At 42.2% G+C, this 27,744-nt stretch overlaps 2 protein-coding genes across 2 annotated transcripts in view; both read right to left on the bottom strand.

The window, feature by feature from the left end:
• LOC109610977 (collagen alpha-1(XV) chain-like) overlaps nucleotides 1-27,744 on the bottom strand; it is a 220,383-nt gene that overhangs the window by 60,652 nt on the left and 131,987 nt on the right. The window lies entirely within an intron of this gene.
• Nucleotides 966-27,625, bottom strand: LOC113562502. The gene is made up of 2 exons (XM_026972117.1): nucleotides 27,018-27,625; nucleotides 966-2,612 (listed from the first exon to the last, which is right to left on the bottom strand). The coding sequence occupies exons 1-2, from the start codon at nucleotides 27,045-27,047 to the stop codon at nucleotides 2,142-2,144; spliced, it is 501 nt and encodes a 166-aa protein (XP_026827918.1). The 5' UTR covers nucleotides 27,048-27,625; the 3' UTR covers nucleotides 966-2,141.

Raw genomic sequence — 27,744 nt, forward strand, 5'->3', positions numbered from 1 at the left:
GCGACGGACGCACAACGTGAGATACGTGGCGTGTACGGGGACTCGGCCATAAGCGCTGACACTCGTCAGCGTTGGTTTGCGCGCTTTCGTTCCGGAGATGTGAACGTCTCCGATGCTGCTCGCTCCGGTCGTCCATCCACCACTGACGACGACCAAATCGTGGCCGCAATCAAAGCAGACCGACACCTGACGACGCGGGAGATCGCGGAGCGCTTCGACATCGCCCATACAACGGTTGCGCAGCGATTAAAACGGCTTGGGATGTCGAAAAAAGCAGATGTTTGGGTCCCTCACGAGCTCACCGAAAAGAACATTTTGGACCGCGTCATGATCTGTGAATCCCTGCTGAAATGGAACTCGCTGGAGGCCTTTCTCAAACGGGTGGTCACGGGAGATGAAAAATGGGTGGTATATAACAACATTCGACGCAAGCGGTCATGGTGCGGTCCGGGTGAGTCGTCACAATCGGTTGCCAAAGCGGATTTGCATCCGAAGAAAGTGATGCTGAGCGTGTGGTGGGATTGGCGAGGCGTCCTGTACTTCGAGCTGCTTCCGCGCGGTCAGACCATCGACGCCGAGAAGCATTGCGCTCAGTTAGAAAAATTGAAGCAGGCAGTGGCGGAGAAGCGGCCGGAATTGGCGAACAGGAAGGGCGTTGTCTTCCACCACGACAACGTCAAACCACACACTGCTTTGGTGACCAAGAAAAAGTTGAAGCGCTTTGGCTGGGAAGTCATGCAGCACCCACCGTACTCCCCGGACCTTGCGCCGTCGGATTACCATCTGTTCCGGTCACTCCAAAACAATCTCGACGGGCAGCGCTTTAATTCAGTGGACGATATTCAAACGTACTTGGAGGACTTTTTCGCGCAGAAGTCGCGCGACTTCTACAAACGCGGCATTATGTCCCTTCCAGAACGTTGGCAGAAGGTGGTCGATCAAGATGGACAATACATTCTAGATTGAATAAATGTGTAAGTACAATAGATTTATGTTTTAATTTAGGGCAAAAAAACCGCAGAACTTAATGAACAACCTAATACAAACGATAAGTTAAAGATATCAACGATTTTATAAGACAGAATCATCTTTGTTAGATATTCGCAAGGAACATTCCGCGTGCCAAATACATTGATTATCAAGGTTCTTATATCAAGAAGTTATTTAATTTTCACGAAAAGATCGACTATAAATTCTCATGAAAGCAGAGTCACGCAGCAAACGTCTCATATAAAATAAATTTCTACATCAAGATTGAAAAACGAGTTTTTAACATTATCTTGAAGGGATAGCCATAACATTTTGTATGCTACAAATATAATTTACGGAATAATCTCAATATTTTAACATGTTAATCGATTAAAGAAAATAAAATGCGAACACGGAATTTACTCCTCAAGCGCATCAAGTTTCGAGACGCTTGAACATTTATCTCAAAAATGAGAAATGATCGCTCTCAACGTTGTGAGCGATCGCGTCTCTTTGCGAATTCGACTTTATGGCTTTACTCACGTGTTGCATGGCGGCATATCCAGTGACCTGTTGGAGCTTACTGCTCACCATCTTCGTTCTCGTCGCGGTGCTCGTCTTCTCGCTCTTTCCGTTCCAAATACCGATCACGCCCGTTATAATGAGTGCCACCAGAGTGATGATGCCAATCAGCAGGGATAGTGTCACGATTTTACTGCGGGGCGATATTACCATTGCCATTTTTCACCGGAATTAGCGTTCACTCGCCGCGATCACTCGCGCACGAATGGTCCGAAATAGAAATTTACACTCAACAGACAACACTATCCATCCCCGACGTGGGATGGTCCGAAAACATGCGTATATGTATCTATGTATATATATTCTCTATGTATATGAATAGCTTTTTCTCCATGGCGATGAGGGACGTGAGGGATCGGGAGGAGTGGATCAAGGGGGCAAACGTATAATTTCTCGTCGTCGCTCAGCGCGATTCTGCACGATCATTATAACTTTATCACTTCCTCGCGCTCGAATATCGACGACGACGACAACGACGATGACGACGACGACGATAACGAAGATGACGGAGAGGCGTCGAGCGGATCCTCGTGCGTCATTCTTGCAGTCGTCCTCGCGAATTATCTTCAATTAAGAAAGAATCTTCAATATTAAGAAGTCGCTGGATGCGATACTGCTGGATGGGACGCGATGTGTTTCCGCATCGTTTCTCCACTGCACGCTCGACCGGAACTCGATGCGCGGGCTTTCTCGGAGTCGCCGTATGCTGGGAAATCTCCGGATTTCCGGACGCGACGAGAGGAAGAAGGGTGTTTCGCGGAGATCTCACGGACGCTCCTCGAGTTCGCGCGAGTTTTCAGCGCCTTACAAGGTTTCAAGTACGCGCCCTCGTCGTCTCGAGGACCCTCGGGCTGAGTCTCTTCAGCGACGATTCTTTCAGTCCGTCCGATAGATGCACGCGCATGGATCAACAAGTTCAACGAGCGCGGACGCGCGTCTGCTTGCCTGCTTGCAACCAGCTCAACAACAACGACTCGCGATAAATTCGTCTGAATAATCAACAATAAAGTTCCGCGGACGACGTTCCAGTCCCCGGGGTGTGTGCCGGCGACGATATTTCTCTGCAGGGATGCATATAATGAGGGCGCGAAGCGGAACGGAACGGAGTCGAAGACGCAACTTCTTGTTTGCGAGCTTCTTAGATTTTATTTCAATCCACTCCACGCTTTCGTTTTCTCTCTCTCTCTCTCTCTCTCTCTCTCTTCTTTCTTTTCTATTTCTCTATCTTTCCTCTCTCGCTTGGAGGACAAAGTTTGAGGACCTTTAAATGTCGAGGGAACTTACCACGGTTTACATCGCAGGAATAATGCATTAAGCGCTTCTGTATTACAGCGATCGCTCAGCGACGTGCGTATTAAATCTGTTGGCTTTTGTCGTTATCAGTGCTATTGTCTCGGACTAGACGAGATTTGTGATAAATACGGAGGATGATATTAACGCTGATCATTCAAACCATCACGACGTGATATAAGAAAAGAAATATAATTGTCTTATTCTGTTGGAAATATCTTTATCTATTTCTCGTTTTAACGCAAGATATCGTATAATTCCTTCACATCCGTGGAAAGAAAAACACGAAAGAAGAATGGAGAAAACGGATTGTCGACGATGCTTCATTGCTTTGCAGATGACACAGTTTGTCTGCCAATCATGCTGACATCTATCATAAATTAGCGCAGCGCTGGTACAGCGTCAGTAGAATGTTGAGATTTTAAACGCGAAAATCAATTTCGCCGAGTTGCAGTGGCACGCGGCAACGTTATTTCCATTCCATCCACTCTATCCTTCTCGGTAATGCTATTTTCATTTTGCACAGCAATGCAGTGTCGACCGCTTGCGTTGTCGGTTCGCTGCCTGTTGGCGAATGGTAGACGCGAATGCAAATGCGAGTGTACTTATTCGATGGAAGGGGGACGAAGATGAAGAAAAGAAGTTATCGATTTAAGGCTACCTCAAAATTATTCTGATGGCTCTTGTACAGACATTTCCAACTTCTTATATTGCTGTAAAAATGTTTAACTCGCGCTTGTAGCCGAATTCAATAATACGAACAACCCGCTTCAGAAATAAATATATGCATATAAGGGGAACATGGTAGGATAATAATATAGTGCACGGTCGTAGACCATATGTGTAACCGTGTTTTTCTATAACACTCGGACGTTTTTAATTAACAGAATAAATGGAGTCGTGCTTCCGCGTACGCGTATTTCAGAAAGCATTAATATTCCAAGGCAACTAGTATACAATTGTTTACTTAAAAATGTGTGCAGTTTAATGTACAGTTGCTAATAACCAACTTAATTAATACATTTAGTAATGAACAAAGAAACATTTTTTAAATTTTACAGCCTAATGACGGATCTAATTATTGAATAATTTATAATAGCTTGATTTGATAACTTTTCTGACAAGAATAAAAAGAACACGAATTCTATTTTTCCAGCAAATACAAATTTTCAATCATTCTTGAAAAGCTGTTTCTTCTGTGAGAGAATTTTTTTCACATTACTTCATAATAAAGTGCAGCTCTTCGCGGGATAGTGTCGACACGTAATTTAGCGCGGGCAAAGAAAAACCGCGAATTATTTAATATGCCCGTCTAGATGGTCCGGAATTTTTTGCGCTTTATTATCGCTATGGAGAAGTTTCGCCGTGATCTTGTTGAACAGCTTGCTGGTTAAAGGTGTGGAAGCATCGCGCGCTGATTTTAACGTAATGTCGTACTCAAGATAATTGTCGCACATCGCACGCGCAATAGGACGAGATGGACGAATCGCGTACCATCGTGAAAGAATAATTACAACAAATAAAGAACGAGTACGCTAATCCGTGCAGCACCGCAGGCGATGCGCTAGAAATTTGAACGAATTGCGCGTGTGCAGCGTTTTCGCACGCGTAGAAAATCATTAGCGGTCGATGAATTTTTCAATGCCTGTCTGCGTATCGTGCTTTTCGAAACATCCACGTTCGAAGCTTTTTTCGTGCGACGGACAATAATGAACAGCACTTATATACTATGCTTTCACGAGAAGTTTTTATTATCGGGTAAAAGTGTGTTACTTTTTTGTGCACAGAGTTGAAACAATAGATGCCGCTGTAGATTCAAAGAGGGGGAAAATGTCCGGTGTCTCTCTTCGACGACAAAAATCGCGAAATAATTCCGGGAACGGAGCTCGAACGGTGGAATATTCAATTAGTGATAACATGATACTAAGTTGAAATTCTGAGATCAGTTCGAAGAAGAAATATGTAAAAACGAGCGATCTCTATTTAAAATATGACTCACAATCTACGCGCCATCCACGCGGCCGCAGAATGTCCTTTTTCGCGATGTAGACTTTGCCGGTTTCCATTCCCTCTATTTTTCCTCATTCCGCAAACGTAATTCAAGAAATTTCTTTGCGCTTACTCTCTTACAGTTTGTCCAGGCGTTTGCAAGCGGGAACCCGTATCTACCTCTTTCGTTTTCTCAAGAAAAATTGCAAGAGTTAAAACGATGGTTTGATTAGGTGATTTCAAGAGTTTTAATGTATTATTTAATGTATTTGCGCACGGCAGTTTAAATACTCGTTGATTTATTCTCGTGAAAATTCGTTGTTTGCGTTTTTCGCGATTGACTTCGCGTTAATTACATGTTACACGCGGAAAATACTTCGAAACGTTTTTCCAGTTTTTGAGTTTTTCAAGCGTTCCTATTTTTCTGGCGATTGTTATCTTGCGGTCGGTTTTATTCTGCCTTTGAAGCTTTTCACATAACACAACATTGACGAGCTCAAGCCGAAGTATTGGCTGTTTAGAAAGAAGTCAAATAAAGAAAAGTGACTTATCAAGATTGTCGGCTCTCCGGACTCAATAGTCTCTGCGATTGAAAAAGTTCGGAGGTTGTATAAAGGGACGGTCACTGTGTCAAGTGCCAAGAAAAATTACCCAGTTTTATTGCGCTCTCTCCTTCGTGGCCTTCAACTTTCCACCGCAAATAGTTTTGTTATACCCGTTTTGTTTGACATTCCTCTCCATTTACTGCCGACTCTTATCACCTCATTGCGCTGTTTCTATTCGAAAAGGAAACGCTACCTTCTAGAAAGGTTGGAAATTCAATTTTCTGCTTCGTTTACGATACTTGAAACATTTCTCAAAGATATGTTGGAAAGGTATTTTTATAAAAGTATGTTAGGTATTATATTAGTAAATTTTTTAATAACTTTATACTCTTTTAATATCGTATAACATTTCTTTGAGCATCTTATAGCAATTTATATTCGATGATACATTGTGATTTTATCGAGCGTAAAGAATTAAGAAAAAAAATGTAAACGAGAAATCATGAACAAAAATATTTTAATCAAGATATAAAAATGGTAATATTATCATTAATAATAATGATTAAAAGGACGAAAGGATATGGAAAAGCGAGTATAGAAGACGTATAAAAAATACTAACAAATGCAGTAACATGATACTAAGTTGAAATTCTGAGATCGGGGCAAGGCACAGAAAATAAAACGGTACAAGGAAACAAAGAGGCTGCGGAGGTAAGGCCGAGGGAAATTTCAGCGGAAATCGCATTACTCCCCGCACACAACCAGCGAACTTGTTTTTACATCACGTACAGCGTTACTTCCGCTCATTCCACCTATATCTGCGAGCGCGAGACAGGACGTTTCGCCGGCATGCCTTCTTCTTCCTTACCAGCATTTTCTAGATTGTCGTACCGCATAAAGGAGCACATGGGAGAGAAAAATCTCCGCACGCAACCGACTGTACTTACTTCCTCCAATCTCGCTCCGCTCGCGCGCGAGTGCGCGTACCTATACGTTTTACTTGGTTTCGTCTCCGATACTGCGCTCACAATTCGCCACATTTTCGCGGTGGGAAAAAAGACGACGGCGAGCCACCCTTTTCTGCCTTGCCTTCCGCTTGTCGCGGAAAATTCCCGAGAGCGGCGTGTCGTCGCGTACGTTAGGATTTTACGCGAGAGCGTTATACGCGGACGTACGCGCGGTACGCTGCAGAAGTTGCTTTATTCCGCGCGGGCTCCCTTATCCGGGAAAATTATTTTTCCGACGTGGATTCTACGCGTGAGAGCACACGTTCCGTTCTACCGTGCTGAGTCTTTGCGGTCGCGATTCTGGTCGTTTTACACGTTCATTTAATTTCATTAGACATTTTCAGTAATATGAATCTCGCAATGACTCTTATTTTTAAACTTAAATTTTTAAACTAAAATTGGCCATAATACATTAAAAATTAATACCACAGAAAAATTAGAGAAAATGATGAACGCGTGTCTGAATATTGCATATAGGAGAAGAGTGTTTCGAGGCCATATCTCTGCTGCTGAAATTGCACATGAATTTGTTGGAATGTTTAAATAAAGTTTACAGGAATAATAGACACGGTAATCAAATGCTTAACAAGAATAATTGACATTAAGAGACAGCAGTATATATTAATGAATAAAAATAGTATCCGTTCCCGTCACGCAGGTGACAAAACTGAGGAACTAATATTATGTACAGAATAAATATAGTCACTATTCGGTGCCCGCTATTTCAGTTCCCTTACGTAGGAACATTTCGCGAGCCATTTCGCGAGCGGGGATACGGTGAGATTTTATTTCGACTACATTACGACGCGAAAAAATGTGCTTTTACAGGATGGGTACACGCGGCAGAGCGGAGATGGCGACGGCGACAAAGATGAGAATGGTGACGACGGCGGCGGTAACCGACGTCGGCGACGCTTTTAATAAATTTATGTCGCGGACGAGCAAAAAGGAAGCGAGTAATTTCCACGGCATGCCGGTATCCCTCCACGTCCCGCGTTTATCCGCCGCGAGTGAACGCGGATACGGAGCGTGCGAAACGGAACTGGAATTCGTGGATGCGGATTTTCGCGCGTTTACGCAACCAAAGCGCTTCCGGCCAATTCTGCCGCGTCTCGGGGCTGAATTCGCCGGCGCGGCGGTCCCGTTCGCGCAATAAAGGGAGTTTTAACTTTCTCGCTGTTACACCACGTTGTTCCTGCCCGTTGTGCGCTTGCCACATATTGGCCAATCGTGCGACCCTTACTTCGGAAGTGCACCCATGTGATATCGTGGTCGTGTAACCAGATATCCGCGTGCCCTTTCCCGGCCCCGGAATTCGCCGTTTATACGCTCTGCCGGCGATGTGGTAACGCGCGCGCATGGGTCATTTAGAGCTTTTACAAGAGTACTTTTTACGGCCGAGCGAACGGTATTATCGAAGAGCACGTCGTTCGATTAACAGTCGTTTATTACCGCGCGAGCGAATTCGTCCGATATCTAGCGTCGTTGTCAGGCTCGATTGTCTATTTTTGTCGCTTCTATCGTATTTGAATAAAATATTATCGTTTTTCTTTCATTGGGTTGATGTAATCGCGAAGTAATATCACTGAAAGCTACATTTGAGAGTGTGATTTACGTTCACGTTAAGCGATCAGGACTAGTAATCCTATTAAATTTGGACAGTTGGCTCAATTTATTTATAAAACAAATATGTATTACTTTTACATCGATTACGACGAATGTTTTTATAACAGCGAGATATTGCTACAGAATTTTCTTGATCACATATTCATATTCATATTTATTCGACATTATTATTATCACCGAAATAAAAATTGGTATTCAAAATGTAAAGTGAAAATGGAACAGATTTTTGCCGACTAATGCAATAATTTTCCTCGTTAAAATTTTAATTAGAACACTTAGACATTAGCCATTGGATAATGTCCGCCAGAAGACGTCAGCAAATTCGCAGTCTCTAGCTATCTACGAGCGAGAAGAGAAGTCTTGAAAACACATTTCCAGTCGTTTCTGTCGATTTTACGTCGTCCAAAATTACGTCGGCCAAGTTAGCGGTGATTTATTCTTCCTCAATTAATTGCGAAAGCTTATCTCTCTACCACATGTTGTGTGTGAAATTCGGCTAATTAAACCATCGCCATTGCTAATTGCATTTCCGGTGCGAGAGAAATTGAAATATGCTCGATGGCCGAACATAAAATATTTTACTTTATGTTGTGTATATATGTTTTTTTGCGCGAGTGTTCTTTTTAGGTCAGATTTATGCAACTGGTGTTCTTATCTTTAGAATCGTTAAAATAAGGAATTGTATCTTTAGAATAAGGTATCTTCTAATAGAGTATTACGGAGACAATATAAACAATCAATTCCAATACAGGGTGAGGCACCTAAAACAGGCCACCTGAATATCTCGGCTGTTATTGGTGATAGAAAAAAATGTGTCAGACCAAACTTGCATGGTTTCGAGGGACACATAATTTGTTCTAAATAATTTTTTATTAGGTGGACGCGTAGAGGTCATATGAAGGTCAACTTCGTTTTTTTAAATAGTATGACGATATGTTTTTTTACGTACCATCTAGTAGAGCGTTTGAAGATGCGCACATTGATCTACGGGTCAAAATCATTCAAGGTCACTGAAGGCTAAAATGTCTAAGTGCTAGAACTTTTTCATTTCTGAGTTTACGGTATTTACAATAACAGAGAACTCTAGGCAATATAAGAAATAATGATATCAACAACTCAGAACTTCTCGGAAAAGAAAAAATTTCTAACGGCTAGAACTTTTTCATTTCTGAGTTTACAGTATTTTTAATAGCAGAGAACTCTAGGCAATATAAAGTAAATTATTTTCCCTTGCAGTTGGCCTTCAGTGACCTTGAATGATTTTGACCCGTAGATCAATGTGCGCATCTTCAAACGCTCTACTAGATGGTACGTAAAAAAACATATCATACCATTTAAAAAAACGAAGTTGACCTTCATATGACCTCTACGCGTCCACCTAATAAAAAATTATTTAGAACAAATTATGTGTCTCTCGAAACCATGCAAGTTTGGTCTGACACATTTTTTCCTATCACCAATAACAGCCGAGATATTCAGGTGGCCTGTTTTAGGTGCCTCACCCTGTATTTAAATATAAACTATATGAACTTTTTCGGTATCCATCGATGTATTAAGCAGTTGTAAATGTAGCCTGCTACTTTAAACATAAGATTTGTTAGATGGTGAAATTAAATAGCAATCAAAGTCCACTTAAAACTTAAGTAATTACGATGTTCCAATGCGCTTCTCTATCAGAGGCGAACGCGCTTCTATAAAAAATTAATTAAAAGAACACGGAGACATTGCTGGAATACTGGAAGATCAAAAGTTTGGTTAGCAACTTCGATCGCAAATGTGATTTCGTAATTCATTAAAGATCAAATAGAATTACCTACTAGCTGCGCTCACATAAACATTTCCAGTCATTACCGTTATTGATAATCAAATTAACAATCTCAAGTAAATGGCAATTGTGTGACCTGAATGCGGATAATTGGCGGTAGTTGGTGTTTATGCAACATTTAAACGGTATTTCTAAAGCGAACGAGTAATATTTTTAATGGCACACAAATCAAATAATACAATTCTATTTTAAATTATATCTGAATAATATTTTATAATAATACTCAAAGCTAATTAAATCATGCGAACATATTATACGTATATTTGTTTATTCACTTATTTATATGCACACTGATTTCGTAAAGTATTTTACGCTTTGATTTTTCTTGTGATTTCTCATTCAGCTGGAATTAATTTGATTTTTTATTATCAATAATTCATATAATATCGCAATTATCAAGTGTTTTAATTATCTTAAAAAAAGAAAACAAGACACATTTTATTTTTTGATGATAATGGCGTTTCTCTCAAATTGCACAAACTCGCAGATTTTGAAATTTGGATGACAAACGGGGAATGAATGAATTTAATGCTATAAATAAAAAATTTTTAAATCTTACTCCGAAATCTTTCTATTGAAATATATCGCTTGTCGCGAAAATGTACAACTTGTAGCGATATTATAATTACATAATTAGTCAATCTCAATGAGAAAATTTGTTGGTAGAATCACTGTTGGCATAGTTAGTAATGTTTTTCGGCGCCTAAGCCGCGGGATTTCGTCTGTCACACTTGAGAGAAACGAAATTCGTGCCCACTATCCTGTCTTCTTTCCGGGATATTTTCTCTCTACGATCTTTGCCCCCTTTTTTTCCCCTGAGAAGAGCCATCGCCATGACGTGCCGCCACGGAAATTGAACAGTTCGGACGAGCTGCGTCGTGCTGGTGTCATCGAAAAAACATCACGCGAGATTGGAAAAGCATTTTTGAGTCCAGTACGTTTTTCGAGGTCAGCGGTCAACTCAGCTTGATTATGGTGGAAAGTATTAAACTTTTGCAATCAGTTTCGATTGCCTTTCTTGCAAAATAGATTCTTAGATTGATTCTAATGCGCGATCTTTTATTTCCAAAGTTTTTAATTATTAACGAAAATGTTAGTATACAATATGTTATACGATAAATAGAAAAAAGTCCAATTGATCGTGATATTTAGTCTACGCCATTTCATACCATAAAAATCAAGAACTTAAGGGGGGAGCCTGCTTTAGAACGTTGAAAATAAGGTATAATTTTACGAATTTTTTTTGGAGAAACTATACAGCGGATCATTATAAAACTTTTATGCATTTATTAGTACATGTTTAAAGATAAAAAAATTATTTTTTGATTTGAATATATCGTCTGTAGAGGTCGTCCTGGAGGCATCTTAGTGCAGCCGGCATTGTAAATTCGTGAGCATTCTCCTGCCTCCAAATTTCATCCAAATTGAAAAATTGAAATATTTTCTTGTTATTTATGAATTCCCATCGTCGATGAACCTTTAATATTCATAAAAACATTAAGTTAAACAATTATTTTTGCATGAAAAAGTTCAAAAACTTTGCCTAAAAATCGTACTTTTGTGTTCTAAGCTCCACCATTTTGGCACTTTTCAACTTTTTTCTTCTCTCTTTGGTTCATCGACGATGGGAATTCATAAATAACGAGAAGATATTTCAATTTTTCAGTTTAGACGAAATTCGGAGGCAGGAGAATGCTCACCAATTTGCAATGCCGGCGACGCGGCTGCACTAAGATTTCTCCAGGACGACCTCTACAGGCGATATATTCAAATAAAAAACTAATTTTTTTTATCTTTAAACATGTACTAATAAATGCATCAAAGTTTTATAATGATCCGCTGTATAGTTTCTCCAAAAACAATTCGTAAAATATACCTTATTTTCAGCGTTCTAAAGCAGGCTCCCCCCTTAAATATTTTCCTGTATTATTTTGTATTATTTTGTAATTAAAAAGACATATAGTAAACTTAATTTTGATATATATTATAAGCGGAAGAGTGTATAATTTTCAATAAACTTTGTTTCATGTTACTAAAATCTCTTTGAGCTATTATTATCATCGAGATATCATTATTTAAACATAAGATAATTTCTAGTTTCAAGTCAACGGTCAATTGATTTTCGGGGAATAAAATTAATTTTATTTTCATAATTAATCGATGATACTTCGTAAATTAATTATTTGAGATCAACAATTACAAAACAATTGGACTTCTTGGAACCATCAAAATCTTAACTTTCAAATAAAATTTGTTTTATCTTGTCTGAAGGAAGATATTGAGAATTACATCGATCATGATCACGATCTAGTCGCTAGCCAAGCCAGTGGTGAAATCACGTGATCATCGCTCGGGTCAATGCTCATCACAAGCACGTGATGAAAAACTATTACTGTCTACAATCAGCTGATCTGCTGATCTGCTAATCAGCTGATTGTAGTAAGAGACGCGTATCACGTGTTCGCTCATTAATAACGATGCGCCCGATTTTCAAAATATTATAACTTGGCGAAAAATTGACATAGCGACGTGCGACAAAAATCATCTGTTTTTCATATTCCACGTATGCCTGTGTTCATTGAATATGTAACTATTATGACAATGTATATATTGGTATATACACATATAAAATCATGAATTAACATATATAAAAAAACAGAAGTAGAAATGCTTAATGTGTTTAATAAAAGATAATTTTTATCAAAATATATATACATTATAATAATGGTATGTTATGTGACAATTAATGCGATTCTTATTGCAAATACATATATACATATATGTATACATATATTGCAGCACCATGCAAAGAAATGTTGATAATTATAATAATGAGAAAAAATGCGATAGCAAACTGTTGTTAAAATTCGAAGTAAACGTATCATAAGATTAGATTGTGGGCGACATTAGAACATATCTGTACATTAATTGATCGAAGCTTTAGCGTCTCATTTTTACGGAAACGCGAAACCTCAGCGTCAGTTACAACTTGAGAAAGCCATCGGTTACAGCCTGCTGTTTCCGACGTAAAGTACTTTTCGACATGTATGCGATTCAGCGACCTGCAACTTTGAAATGCTACGAGCGCAGCAGTCGTGCGGTTCTGCAGGCTTCAGCGTTGCATTGTGCGACACACGTGTTATGCGATATACGTCACAATTCGCTGATTTTGCCGCGAGTTGCAATCTACACGATCTGCTCCGCGTTCATCCGGCGAAAAATATATCTCTTATCGATCCATATCATGCATAAACGACACGCTAATTTTACATTCGACATATCTCAGTCGTGATAATAATTTTTGAGATTTCAGAGTCTTCTAACGAATAGCGTAAGCTGATAATTCCCCGGCGACATAAACGTGACGCTCAGTTCGAGTACGATTACGGTGCGCCTGAGAATCACGAGAGCAATCCCCCGTGCTCCCCGTAGCAGCGTTGTAGGTTCCGTTCTTCCACTTGCGCGCGCGTAATTTGTAAAATGCATTTTTAAGAATAATAGAAAGTACCGCAGAGATGGCGAGAAGTACAATACGCTAATGGTACGCTTCAAGCGATGCATTAGCGTTCGTAATGTAATCCCGCGTTGAATTCTCAATTCTAGAGATAATATCGTGGCCGTTATGAGATGTTACATTATGCCCGTACGATGTGCAGATCTCGAAATAAATCATGATAATGTCAGTAAATTACTTCGTATATTATTACTCGAATACTTTCCACGCAAGTCACACCCAGAGAAAAGATTTCTGGACTTAATGCTATTACTCTTTAATCCATCATAAAATAAGATCGCTATAGCGACAATCATATTTATTATTGAAAAGAAGCATATTTTAATCTTGAATAGAAAATTCTAAAATCTAGATTAAAATAATCTTCGTGCTATCTCATTAATTTTCTTAGAAGGATTTAGATACAAATTTCTAGCAAGTTCAAAATATTCTTGATTTAAGAATATTGTGAGATCTAAAAGACATCTTATTCTATTCTTGTAAGAGAATTTGTAGAATCTGCACAGAACGGCCAATATTTATGTGTTGTAATCGAAAATCGGGAAAGTGTTTCTGTGTTTCTGTTATTTACAATGAATAAGTGCAATACTCTACAAGAAATATTAAAAGATATGGAAATGTCTTATCTCGAATCTTATTTCTCAAGTAAGTATATTGTATATACTTACTTACATTTCCATATCTTTTAATATTTCTTGTAGAGTATTGCACTTATTCATTGTAAATAACAGAAACACAGAAACACTTTCCCGATTTTCGATTGCAACACATAAATATTGGCCGTTTTATCCGAATAAAGGACGGCGCCGAGTCGACGAGCGACTGTGAGAAAATGACGCGTCGACATCGACAAAGCCTACTATAAAGTGGCGCTAATATCAAATTATTCTACATACAAGAATATATAAGCATAAATTTGTATATGTTACTCTTGTCTCAAGACAGTAAGACGATCTTATTTAATTCGAGAGAGAAGAATAGAAATTACTGATTTAAATTAAAAATTGTTTTATTTTCATATTTGTTATACTTGTAATACGATTAAATTAGTCAAGAATATTTTTCGTCTTGTTATCAGAAATCCTTTCTGAGGGTGCAAACAGAGCACACAATATATTTGCAACATTGTCTTAGAGTTCGCACAATATTTTGTTGTCTAACTCAATCTACTATAAGTGTATCTGTGATATGTTTATCTCGTTAAATCACATGAGGCTTGTATCATATCGGATAAAAACACGATACAAAAACGATACAGTAAACAGATCTTATTCGTGTAGGAAAATCTTGATCGTGAGGAGATCGTGATCACGATATCGCGACAGGATTTCCGTAATAACCACTTTGACTCTATTTTAATCGCGTGCAGGTTCCACGACAACGCGCGGTATTAAACGCACGGCGGATACGCGCGTTCGTCAATACGTACACGATACGGTAACTCGATTTCACGACGTTGCGCCGGCGACGTGTAATTGAAAATCCATCCCGGAGCGTTTTCGGCGATCTCGCTCGTGTACGTCAAAAACTTTACCGTGCTATACGGGGAGCGAGACAAACCGCGTATGTGGGAAATGAAGAGGAAACGATGGAGTGCGATACGCGGGGCGTAAAAAAGGGAGCGAGCGAGAGCGGTGTAATACGTGGCGAAGGGAGGAATGAGGTAGAAAAGGCGGATGGAGAAAGGGTGTATCCCTGTGCCCGTGGGCATTGCATTTTCTGGGTCGACAGCTGTCAATTGGGAGCAGTGTCTACTCGTTAACGTATCGCGCTACGCCCTGGCGCACTGCGGCGCCTGTTTTTTTCCTCTCCCACCTCCATTTCTCTTTTTCTCTTTCGGTTTTGTTTCTCCTCGCGCAACCTTCGCTGATATTCCGCGGCAGAATCGAGTAATTTTCTTACAAACGCGAGAATTTCCGGATTTTTCGCTCGCGCCTCGCTATTCCCGGCGCGATGCCTCCCAACTGGCATTCGGTGATGCATGCAGTTCAGTTTCCCATTACCGGCTCGTGACCATTTACACGCAAGTACGAATTTTCGAGGCTGCCGATTAAGCGTGCGTTTTCTATCGGAATTAAAAGCGGATCGCTTCGCGGCACGACAAGTGTGTATCGTTCGAGGATTTATCGCTGCAGACGAGGGAGTGAAAAATCTTGCCACGGCGCGGTCTCGCCACCGCCACAGGAGATTGATGGCGCAAAATAAACAAGGCGGCCGGGCTCCGTCGCAATATCGGCCGAAAGAGAGCACCGCTAAGAAAAACGGACGGCAAGATAAACCGAAGTCGCGAAGAGTGCATTCGCCTGAACGTGAAGGGCGGAAGTTGATCCCGCGGGGGACCCCGCGTCCGCGAGATCTCAGCATCAGAACGGTATTTGCCGAACCGAACGCAAATACCGCGACTACAGACGTCGATTCGGGACGAAGCGGGGCGGGCTTCAAAGCAAAGTTGGGATTTCATTTTTGACGCGGGTGTTTGTGGAAGTGACAGAAGTCGCGGTGGGCCATGGCTATTTCAGGCGGCTCTGGTGAATCCGAAATCCGCGTGCGCGAGAGCAAGTCCCACCGCGAAAACGGATTAATTCCCGGCACAGATTGAAAACTATTCCTGGCGAGTTCGCCTTTTGTGACACCTCTAAACTGGAGAGGCTCTGGGCGTGGACAACTGAAAAAGAGAGAGAGAGAGAGAGAGGGGGGGGGGGAGGGGGAGAGAACTGTGTAACGCTTCATGTGGTCGAGCATGTAGACAAAGCCCATTGAAAGCAAAGGCGTATTTTCGCATGGCTACGTGTCGTGACGCATGTTACCTCTGTATCGATGTTAATGCAAGTCGCCATCAAAATTGAACGCCGTGTTCATGACGTTCATTGTTACGTACAAGAGCCAGCTCGAGAGATTAATTTGCGCACATTTTTCGGAGTAAATCTCATGATAATTAATAATCCTGATTATCTTCTTTCATACATTCATATTAAATCGTTTCTATAGCTTATAATGATGATAATAATAACGGATATTTCCAGTGAGAGAGTCAATTACAAAGATATTTTATTAAACGAAATAACTTCCCGCGAAATAAATTTTATAAATGTAAATAAGATATCGAAGCTTTTCCATGCAGAATTCACATCTGACAAATCCCGAGTGTGCTTAATAATTCGATGCCTATACAGGGTGTCCCGGGTTTTAACCGACAAACTGCGGGAGCATATTCTACTAGTGGAAATAAGAAAAAATTCTTATATCCAGTTTGCTTAGAAATGCTTTATTACAAAGTTATAAACCAATATTGAAAAGAAATATCAGATAAGTAACAACGGAACATAGTGTAGAATTTGGAAGGTCGAAGATGTTTATGTTATGTGTATTCACATGTACCAATTTTGATGGAAAATGTGCCACTGCAGTTTCGCCAAAACAGCTGAATACAGTTAGACGGTTGTCCATCGCACTATGCTAGACAAGTTAGAAACTGGTTAGATGAACATTATGCTCATAGGTAGATTGGTCGAGGAGGACCGGTTTTCTGGCCTCCAAGATCGCCCGATTTAACGCCTCTTGATTTTTATTTATGGGCAACTTTAAAAAATAAAGTTTACAGTACAGAAGTAATCTCGCTTGAAGATTTAAAGCAACGAATTACTAATTCAGTTACTGAGATGCAACAAAATTTTCAGGAATGTCGTACCGTAACAAATTCTGTACTACGTCGATGTCTAGCTTGTATCGATGTGCAAGGACAACATTTTGAAACGCGTCACTAAATCATTGCGTAGATAATTTATATTTTTGTGAAAAAATCCGTTGTTACTTATCTGATATTTCTTTTCAATATTGGTTTATAACTTTGTAATAAAGCATTTCTAAGCAAACTCGATATAAGAATTTTTTCTTATTTCCACTAGTAGAATATGCTCCCGCAGTTTGTCGGTTAAAACCCGGGACACCCTGTATATCTATGCATATACTTTTTAATTTCGATTGCAAAACCAAGGTAGAGCGATCTAACGGTGGACAGAATTCTGTGCAATAAGCTTCCAGCCGGTCCATCAGCACGCGTGGTATCACGTGAATTCCTCGGGTGAAAAACAAAAAGAAGTTTCGGCGTTTATTGCCGCAATGAAACTCGGTCGGCCACGATTATTTAACTAGACGAAAAAAATGCATTTGCGCTGGGCGTCGGTTCAGTGGAGCGGGCAATATTTTTGTCCCGCGCCGGCAGCGTTTTTTCTCTAGGATCAATTAATGGTTTCAATATCCACGTTGGTGTTTTTTACGATTCTACTCAGCGAGACACAGAAACAGTTTTTCCAATCATACGGTGCGCAAAATACGTCGCAGACTACAGGAGCAGACGACGGCAGGAATAAAGCACGTAGGGTGAACAGTCGAAAGGAAGGGAAAGAAACGTTTCGCGTACAAACTTCATCACCCGATACTGACTTTCCATTCTTTTCGCAAGGAAATACCTGTCGTGTCTGACAATTTGCGATTTTATTATACGGCGGAGAGGCAGGAACATGATACCATCAGTATTCCGTCAGTTTTGATGTTCTTCGCTCATGTTAATTTCAACCGGTACACCTCTCACGTGTCATCTGCTAACAGCTTGATCGAATTTGAATTTGAACGTCAACGTCCGTAAGCCAAGGATGTAACCAATCGCACATCCATCGTTGTATGTATCTGCCTTTCATCCCTGCGCGTGTGGGTCAGTTCCGCGAAGAATTTCTGCACAATTTCTGCGCATACAGAAATTGGCAAAAATAAACGAGGAGCGTCATCGTGTTCGAAAAAATTACGTTCTTTACGTTTTTGTTTTTTGGACCGCGCAATCGATCGCGCTCGCACCCGATCGCGAGGCGTAATTCAAAAGAAAAACGTCAATCAGAGAAACGAAAGAGTAACCAGACCGACAGCCGACACGGTTCCTACGTATAACGGTAAAAAATCGTTGTCGTTTCTGGTACATGGCGTACCGCGCGAATCGATAAAGCTATCCGATGGAACTACGCGAAACCCATTGTAGTCCGAAGAGTGGAAGGAGATCGATGATTGAAAGGTGTCATGAAACAGAACGCGGCGCGAATGGTTCGCTGAAAAATATTTAGGACGGGGAGCGGGGGCGGAGATGACATTAAAGAGGCGTCGGTTTTGTAAGGGAATTTCCGCGAGCTGCATCTCGATGCCGCTCGTAAATCCGACCTCCGTTGTACATTAGAAGGGAGTCAGAAGACATCAAGAGCGCGACGCATGACAATGTCGCCTCGCTGGAGATAAGATTAATGCCCCGCGGACTTTTTGACACGGAAAACGATTTTCGTTATTTTTGCAGACAAGTTGCAACGTATAATGGCAAGCGCACATAACGAATGATGAAGATAAATGTAATCGCCACAGAAATGTCGTGCAGGTTGACAGCTTTCTATTATATTTTGAATAGCATCGTATGAGCCAAGCATTAATTTCCTTCGAATGCCCTTTTGTGTAATTCAGAAGATTAATATTTTAATAAGCACTTGTGGCTTTTCTATTTTAGTACCGCGATCGGAATTATTGATCGAAGTGAACTTTGCGGAATCGCGCGCGCGCGTACAACGTTCGGCAAGTTGCATGGATCGCGCGCTGAATAGATGGACGGATGACGCGTACATACACGGAGTACCGCTACCGCTTGTGCCTGCTTGAATGAACGAAAATTGTCCCCGAGATAATTAAATCGGGGTTCGCTCGATAAAGAGGAGATGTGGGCGATAATTTACGGTTAATGCAAAGCGAAACGCCACCGCCGCCGGTAATCGAATATCGAATATCGGAAGGTGACCATTCGACACGCCGAACACGATTCCGCGGATCTTCCGCGGAAAGGCGAAAGAAAGGGACACCCCGGCGTTAGGTATGCACGTAGAAGTAATCCGAGAAATAGGAACACGGCATGCCGTAGCAGCGGGGGACTAAGGAATAACGAAATAAAAGATTCGACGTGGTACGTGAGTGCGCTCTTTACAGCGTACGGACAGGCTTTATATACCTGCCCTACCTCCGATCTTCCTGATTCTTTCAGCACCGTGACGTGTTTGGCATTTCCCCGTGGCGGCTTTAAGCTCCGCACACGCGCCACTCCGTTCGTATCCTTTTCGTTCGAGCCGTTCTCTCCGCTGCACTCGGCAGTATTTTTTGCCGCGTCTCTCTCGCAAGCGCGTGGGATCGAAGAGGAGCAATGATTCCATGTCGGTTCGACTGCGAGAGATTGCCAAGAACGGAAATAAAATTTTACTGTCACACTTACCTCCGTATCAAAATAGTTTTGAAACATTTTTATTGTGTCGCGTATCTTATACCGAAGATAACGATACCTCTGTGTTCAATAATAGGAAATTTCTCGGATCAATATCGTCGAAGGGAAAAATCCTCGTGATGTAAACTCGATATATTTGAGCAAAAGTTTGGGATCTGACTATACAGGGTGTCCCGGGTTTTAACCGACAAACTGCGGGAGCATATTCTACTAGTGGAAATAAGAAAAATTCTTATATCGAGTTTGCTTAGAAATGCTTTATTACAAAGTTATAAACCAATATTGAAAAGAAATATCAGATAAGTAACAACGGAACATAGTGTAGAATTTGGAAGGTCGAAGACGTTTATGTCACGTGTATTCACATGTATTCATGTCACTATGTTGAAACGATTCAGTATGATTGTTACTTTCACAACAGTAGCTGTTAGATTTCAATCGTCGTGTCAACTAGCAATTACTATCAGAATGCCAAAAGTGTTTTCAAATGAGGAATACACCGATATTCATTTCGTGTACGGATTCTGTGACGGAAATGCACGAGCTGCCGTACGAGAGTATCAACGTAGATTTCCTAACAGGAGAGTACCAGATAGTTCTGTGTTTAGTAATACCCATTTGCAATTACGTAATTTGGGTTCATTTCGACCTATGAATGAATATGATGATGTTCATTCATCTCTAAGACACCGACGACGCTCGGAAAGAATCTTAAATCTTCGCCAAAACAGCTGGATACAGTTAGACGGTTGTCCATCGCACTATGCTAGACAAGTTAGAAACTGGTTAGATGAACATTATGCTCATAGGTGGATTGGTCGAGGAGGACCGGTTTTCTGGCCTCCAAGATCGCCCGATTTAACGCCTCTTGATTTTTATTTATGGGCAACTTTAAAAAATAAAGTTTACAGTACAGAAGTAATCTCGCTTGAAGATTTAAAGCAACGAATTACTAATTCAGTTACTGAGATGCAACAAAATTTTCAGGAATGTCGTACCGTAACAAATTCTGTACTACGTCGATGTCTAGCTTGTATCGATGTGCAAGGACAACATTTTGAAACGCGTCACTAAATCATTGCGTAGATAATTTTTATTTTTGTGAAAAAATCCGTTGTTACTTATCTAATATTTCTTTTCAATATTGGTTTATAACTTTGTAATAAAGCATTTCTAAGCAAACTCGATATAAGAATTTTTTCTTATTTCCACTAGTAGAATATGCTCCCGCAGTTTGTCGGTTAAAACCCGGGACACCCTGTATAAATCAAAGATATATTTATGTGGTCAAAGCTTGGAATGAAGAATGCAATGTGTCTCGCACTTTACGTCCAATTTAATCAAAGCTCGTTTTCACTGAAAGACAGATATATTAGTAATGACAGATGATATGAATGACAGATGTATAAATCAGTCCACATTAATTTAATTTTTGTTATTATAAGTAAATTACGTTTGCATTATAGAGGAGAGCATTATTCAGCCATACTCGTTAAATTACGCTAATTAAATCTAGATAACGCTGATTAGATGCGATCGGTGATTACGTTATTAACCAAACGGAAAGTCAAGCTAAAAAACTAAACCAATGTTTCATGTGCGTGTGTGCACCGGTATTTGGTTATTAACAGTAATTGGATAACTGATACGAAGCTGCCTCAATCGTTTGTTGTAAATGAAGCGCGAAATTGTAGCAACGCGAGAGCAGACTCGCGCTGCTACGATGGCGCGATGCGGTTAAATGCAGCCGGAGTGGCTGCATTTTGCCCATTGAATATTCCTATTGAAACTTTCCGGCAAATCGCGAAACTTCTCCCTCTTATCGCTATACTCGAAGCGGCTGCAACGCGTCAGCTCCCGAGTATCGTCAAACTACAAACAGCGAGCGACGTGTAAATTAGATACGATTCAACGCCAGCAAAACGCTGCTTTTGTACGCCGCGACATTATAACGGCACGTCGATTCGCGGTGTCTTCACAAACACGCCGAACGGAACTGAGTATCTCTACCTTCGTCTGCCTGCGTCGCGTCTGGTGCCGAAAAGGCTCTTAAATTCCCTTTCGTGTCTTATCGCGTGGAAATTAGAGACGGAAGGCTCTAAGTGGCGAATCCTACGCGATACGTCGGCGTGTCATCGCCGCGATTTTCGAACGTTCGCATGCTGGAGTGCCCCGAATATCCGATAGTGATCCATCGAGAACGCACATGGTTCTCCCGATGCGCGGTATGTTATCGCGATGCGGAGCACACTCGAGCGACTCAAGAACGTAAACGACTAAAAGAGCCTTTTGGCTCTTCCGCTCGGAATGTCGAGGAGAGGACGCGAAGTGTGGAAACGCGTAGAAAATATCCGCACACAGTGGAGCAATTAAAGTGGAAAACGTAACATTGACTTAGAGAGGAAGCGAAAAAGAGAGAAGAGAGAGAGAGAGCGTGTATGCCCACGCGCGCGATGCTGGGCTCGCTATCGTCGTATTTACTCTATCAAGCTTCGCGGCGCATCTCGCGTTAACTGCATTTTAGTCAACTTCACGGCCCGGCGTACTTGGAGTCCACTTCTCGCTCTAGGCCCTTCACGCGCGTCCACCGGATGAGCAGCGGGTTGTGTCAACGCGTTAATCGAACCTTCGGCGGAGCTTGATTTCGAGTGGAACCGAGTGTGCGCGGACGCGATGTAAAATCGTCCGCCGTCATCCATTATTCCGATCTTTCGGAGACGAGTACATTAACGTCCGGTTACGAGTCGGTCGCGAGCCTTTTGTCCGTCCGCGTCCACTCTACTGCCCCTCCACTGTCTCCCTAATTCCCCGAGACCTCAAGATTTCGCTCCCGCAAGCTCGTCGGAGTTAAAAAAACTGTGCTCCGGATACACGTCAGATCCTCCGCGACGGATGTAAAACGGAAGCCGCGACGGAACTTTTCCGTCTACGTGCCCGATCCGCGCATTGGCCCTTTCCTTATTTATACACGCTACTCTCCGTAAATTCTCTGTACGTAGCAGTTTCTATCCGGGTCCGCTGTCGTCGACGTAATTCGGTTTTATGGCAACAATTAAAATTCCTACCCGGTGCCCGATTCTGTCGGGAGTTCAGTTCACCATCCCCTCGACATTCCCTGCACCCGACATCCCCGTCGAATGGCCATCCTTGAACACAATGCGATGCGAGGGATACGCCTGTTATATCCCTATTAACATTCACTCTGCGTCCGCTTAATCAAATTTCCAAGTGAACCCGGTTCCGCTTGCAACATGAGGTTTACCTCGAAACTGGTCGTCCATAGTTATGCACGATGCACGCGGAATGCATCTTATTGCGAGTTATTCAGGGCGCGCGCATTTTCAGCGTGTTCCGATCGCTTTCATTATTACACGCGGTATGCCTTGCATAAGGGAGTACGCGCGCCCGCCCGTGCGCGCGTGAGGAATGGCCGGCGGAGACAGCGCGACGTCGCAGATTGCATATCTACCACGTATCTAATTATTATGTACATATAATTCCGTGGTGCGCCGCGATATTATGCGGAAAGAATTGCTTTCACCGAGGGTGGCGTATTTTACGTCCTGCGTTGCCGGAGACCGTGGAAATTTGTCGCCGGGAAATGTCTTCGATAAGAAAACCAACGCGGTAGCGATGGAATTACATTTCTCTGCCAGATTTCCCGGTTCAATTGTGTCCCTTTAAATAGAACTATGTATCTCTAGTCTGTTCGGTCACGTCTTTTATGCGTTTTATGATAAACTCACGGGGCGAGGTCATTTCTACGCAGTAAAATGTACTATTCTTCATTATTAGTTAAAGTAGCACAGTAGTCATCCGGTTAAGGGGGGAGCCTGCTTTAGAACGTTGAAAATAAGGTATAATTTTACGAATTTTTTTTGGAGAAACTATACAGCGGATCATTATAAAACTTTGATGCATTTATTAGTACATGTTTAAAGATAAAAAAATTATTTTTTTATTTGAATATATCGCCTGTAGAGGTCGTCCTGGAGGCATCTTAGTGCAGCCGGCATTGTAAATTGGCGAGCATTCTCCTGCCTCCAAATTTCATCCAAACTGAAAAATTGAAATATTTTCTCGTTATTTATGAATTCCCATCGTCGATGAACCTTTAATATTCATAAAAACATTAAGTTAAACAATTATTTTTGCATGAAAAAGTTCGAAACCTTTGCCTAAAAATCGTACTTTTGTGTTCTAAGCTCCACCATTTTGGCACTTTTCAACTTTTTTCTTCTCTCTTTGGTTCATCGACGATGGGAATTCATAAATAACGAGAAGATATTTCAATTTTTCAGTTTAGACGAAATTCGGAGGCAGGAGAATACTCACCAATTTGCAATGCCGGCGACACGGCTGCACTAAGATTTCTCCAGGACGACCTCTACGAGCGATATATTCAAATAAAAAAATAATTTTTTTTATCTTTAAACATGTACTAATAAATGCATCAAAGTTTTATAATGATCCGCTGTATAGTTTCTCCAAAAACAATTCGTAAAATATACCTTATTTTCAGCGTTCTAAAGCAGGCTCCCCCCTTAAGGGTGCCTGTACGTATAAACTATACGATTAAGCTGTACGATTAACGAATAGTAATGCGAGTGACAAATTTATCATATTAAAAAGTCAAACTTTCTGGGGAAGAGCACGTGAGAAAAAAATTGCAGGAGAAATTATTCTTCTTGCACGGTGTTTTACACATGCATACGTATACGACTCCCTTTGAGCTATGCAATTTTATTTGCGGCGTTTTTCGCCGGTTACCGCAAGCAGACAGGAAAATGCTCCAGCTTCTCAACGGTGGCTAATAAAAGAGTGCGTGCGCGTTTGAGCAAAATTTCGCACAAAAGCGATTTATGCTTTAATATATATATTTTTTAAATTTATTTTGGAATTAGCATGCTCCGCTCGTTTAAATCAGATTGTTCCACCAAAAAGACTTTTTTTATTAAATTACGTGGCAAAGGCAACCGCTGTCCGTATTATGGTGCACGTCACGGCGATACTCGCTCAAAATTCATGATGCACTCCACAACTCGACATAAAACCATTGATCCGACTCCATCAGAATCATTATTATAATATTCCGTGAAATTAGCGTTCCACGATGTGTTCGCTACTTCGACGACTGTCTACTATATCAATCGTCGTTGTAAGCCTATCAACTCGATTCCATTGAAACTCTGGTGGATTATTGCAAAGCACGTAAAGCCTGGTACTTAACGAGTGGTCTTAATGTTCATCGTCATGTCGTACGCAATACCGCACCATTTACTATGATCAATCGTTAGTACTGGTACATAATACAATAGCGAGTTTGAAGTTATCAGCGTGGCTCATGTCTATCTACAAACTATCATGACCTAAATTAATTAATTATGTTAGACTTCTCGGTTGAACTACAAAGCGCAACATAAACCGACAAGACTTACTCGTGAATTATTTTCTGCGATTTGTAAAATTAAATAATAATAACGTATTATTTTGATAATAAAACAAAGATAGAGAGATGATTAATGAAAATGGTAATAATGTAAAATAAGGTATCTCATTTTGTAGACATGCTGATTGCATTTCAATAAATAAACTTGCGGTTGTTTTTTTACTACATCTTACCGCGTCTTCCCGCGCGGCACGCGGCACGCGGTTCGTAACATATTTGGCATTTTAGCGTCGTTCACCATTGTGCCAAATTAGCCCCATTAATTTCGCGCCGACGCCGCAATCGCGTTGGCAGCCGGCGCAATTGTGTCGGTATCGTCAGCCGTATGCCGCCGGAATTTCATCGCGTAATGGCCATCGCGGCCGCGCGGCTGGTCACTTCGCGAGACTTGTCCATCGAAAAAAGCCGCACGACAATCACAGCCCAATTCCAGCGGGTTCGATATGCACACGTCACGGCATAACGTCCGATATAAAGCGCTCTCATTGACGTTGCTCGCGGCAATCAAAGGCGACCCTCAAATGGCCTCATTAACTTCGTTTTCCGTGATTATGCCCTACGATTTCGCACGGCGATGAAATCGTTTATTTCATCTCGATGAAGTTTTAATCTCGGTAGATGAGCTTCAGATCTCGCGTACTGATATTCACTAAAAGGGAAGGGAGGGAGAGGGAGATAGAGAAGAAGAGATAGATGCAGAGGGAAAGAGAGAAAGAGAAAGACACAGCGAAGGAGGGAGAGAGAGAGAGAGAGAGAGAGGGCAAAGTTTAGCCGCGCGTGCATTAAGAACTCTCGCTCTGCAAAGGGTGTCCCTTTCGGATTTCGTCCTTAGACGAGATGGCGACTCTTATGCGACTCTTTGAAAGCGTCGTTATGTCTTTACTCGCGACAAACTCGTTCGCGTACAACTATCTTCGTAATTTCGCCGGCCATTACGTTAATTCACGTTAAATCGGCAACTCGCTTTCGCGAATGAGAAACTCTTGCATAAAAGCTCGTCGCTCCGAGAAGCTCGTGATTTTTCTCCGGTGTCGTAAGAGGAAGGAAAATTACACCGGGGCTATAATGAAGCAATTAATTCACAAAATTTTCGTATCGATAGAGGGGCTTTTATACTTATATACGAGGTGAGAGAAATTTATGGCGCACGTTAGACGAGAGCCTCGGAGAGGATCGTGATTTTCGATCTCGCCTGTAACGTTTCGCCCACGCTGGAGAACTAACGTTTAATAAAGGTTAACATTTCCTACGTTTATCAGATCGACGTGCCGCGATTTCGCCGCGAAAATTATTCGCGAACACTGCGGGCACGTTCTTTTCTACCGCCACCTCGACCACCGCCACCTCCTCTTCTGATGTGCAAGATTTTTCCCGACCGCGTTAACGAACCAATTTATCAAGCAATTTGTCTTATCTCGATGAAGTTTTAATCCGGTTGGCCGTGATAGAAGCTAACCGCTGATGAAAGAGTAACGGGAGAGGAAAAATCCGTCGTTCCGCAATAACGAGTCGCTATGCACATTATTGTCGACGTCTAATTAATTCCTTTCACGAATTAAATTTACAGATCTTTTCATCCCGATCTACAGCATAACGGCTTCCACCTTTCAGTCGAGCCTTTCTAAGCGTAAATAACATCGAGACAATGACGTTGCAAGTTGAAAGAGCGTCGGAGCGACGTGCTCTTGATCTCGTTCGATCTTGCGATTGATCTCTCTACTCAATTTGGGCAGTGATCTGTTAACGCAGAAAGAGAATACTGGAAAGATAAATAGAGAGAGCGAGAGAAAGAGAGAGAGGGAGAGAGATGCGCGAAGGTGGGAGAATCGCTCACGTCTTCGTCCTTGCTTGCATTCCTAACATCCCTGTCGTGGGACGCGAGGCAGGATGCTTCTCTTCCACCACGTCGATCCGATTACTTACACCGAGCTCGAGAGCACTCCGCGTGCACATCCCCCCAACGTTTTCCAACGTCTAGAACTCACTGTAGCGAAGCACCATAGCGAACCGTAAATAGGAGCAGCACATTGCGGGAGAGACGAGAACACGCGCGCACTTTCCCATTGTTGGACGGGACGGTCCTCGGAGCGCGCCCCCGGGGGCACCCCCGGGATGTCGGTACCGGATACGATCGGGACGTGGATCCGTCCACGAAGGTTCTCGCGCGACGCGTCGTCCTCGCGACACCTCGCTCTCACCTCCTCGTGGTGGATCCTCCCCCTCGCGGTCCGCGCGCGCGCGAGCGCGCGATTCTCGATCCTCCGCTCGCGGCCGCCGACGCAGCCGCGCTTTTTTTCCGCCGTCTCCTGCCGCGTTTCCGTACACGCGCGAATCGTCTCCTCTTCCGCGACGCTCGTACGTCCGGCCGGCCGCGACAGCCGTCAGTCGGCTGCGTCGAGACGCGTCTCATAAACGAGGACGGCCGGCATTTGAGCGCGCCCGCCGCCGCGGTTGTGTTCGGCCGATTCGTGGATCCTCGCAGTCGCGGTGCGAGTCGTCGCTGGCGAACGCGCGGGGGACGGCGGGCCGACAGTCGGGGTAGAAAGGGGGATGGCGCGATGTAGGGTTGCGTACGGTGCGCAAGGTGCGGGACACCCCCGGCTTTCGCGGGGTTGAGGAGCCGGTGGTGCCGTCGCGCGGACCAGCGAGC

This window comes from Ooceraea biroi, chromosome 9, assembly GCF_003672135.1.
Source record: "Ooceraea biroi isolate clonal line C1 chromosome 9, Obir_v5.4, whole genome shotgun sequence".
Taxonomy (NCBI): domain Eukaryota; kingdom Metazoa; phylum Arthropoda; class Insecta; order Hymenoptera; family Formicidae; genus Ooceraea; species Ooceraea biroi.

Coding starts and splice junctions, on each gene's coding strand:
- LOC113562502 (XM_026972117.1), bottom strand. CDS start 27,047: ATGTGCACGCGGAGTGCTCTCGAGCTCGGT. Junction 2,613..27,017: donor GGAGTGCTCTCGAGCTCGGT/GTAAGTAATCGG, acceptor GCATCCCTGCAG/AGAAATATCGTCGCCGGCAC.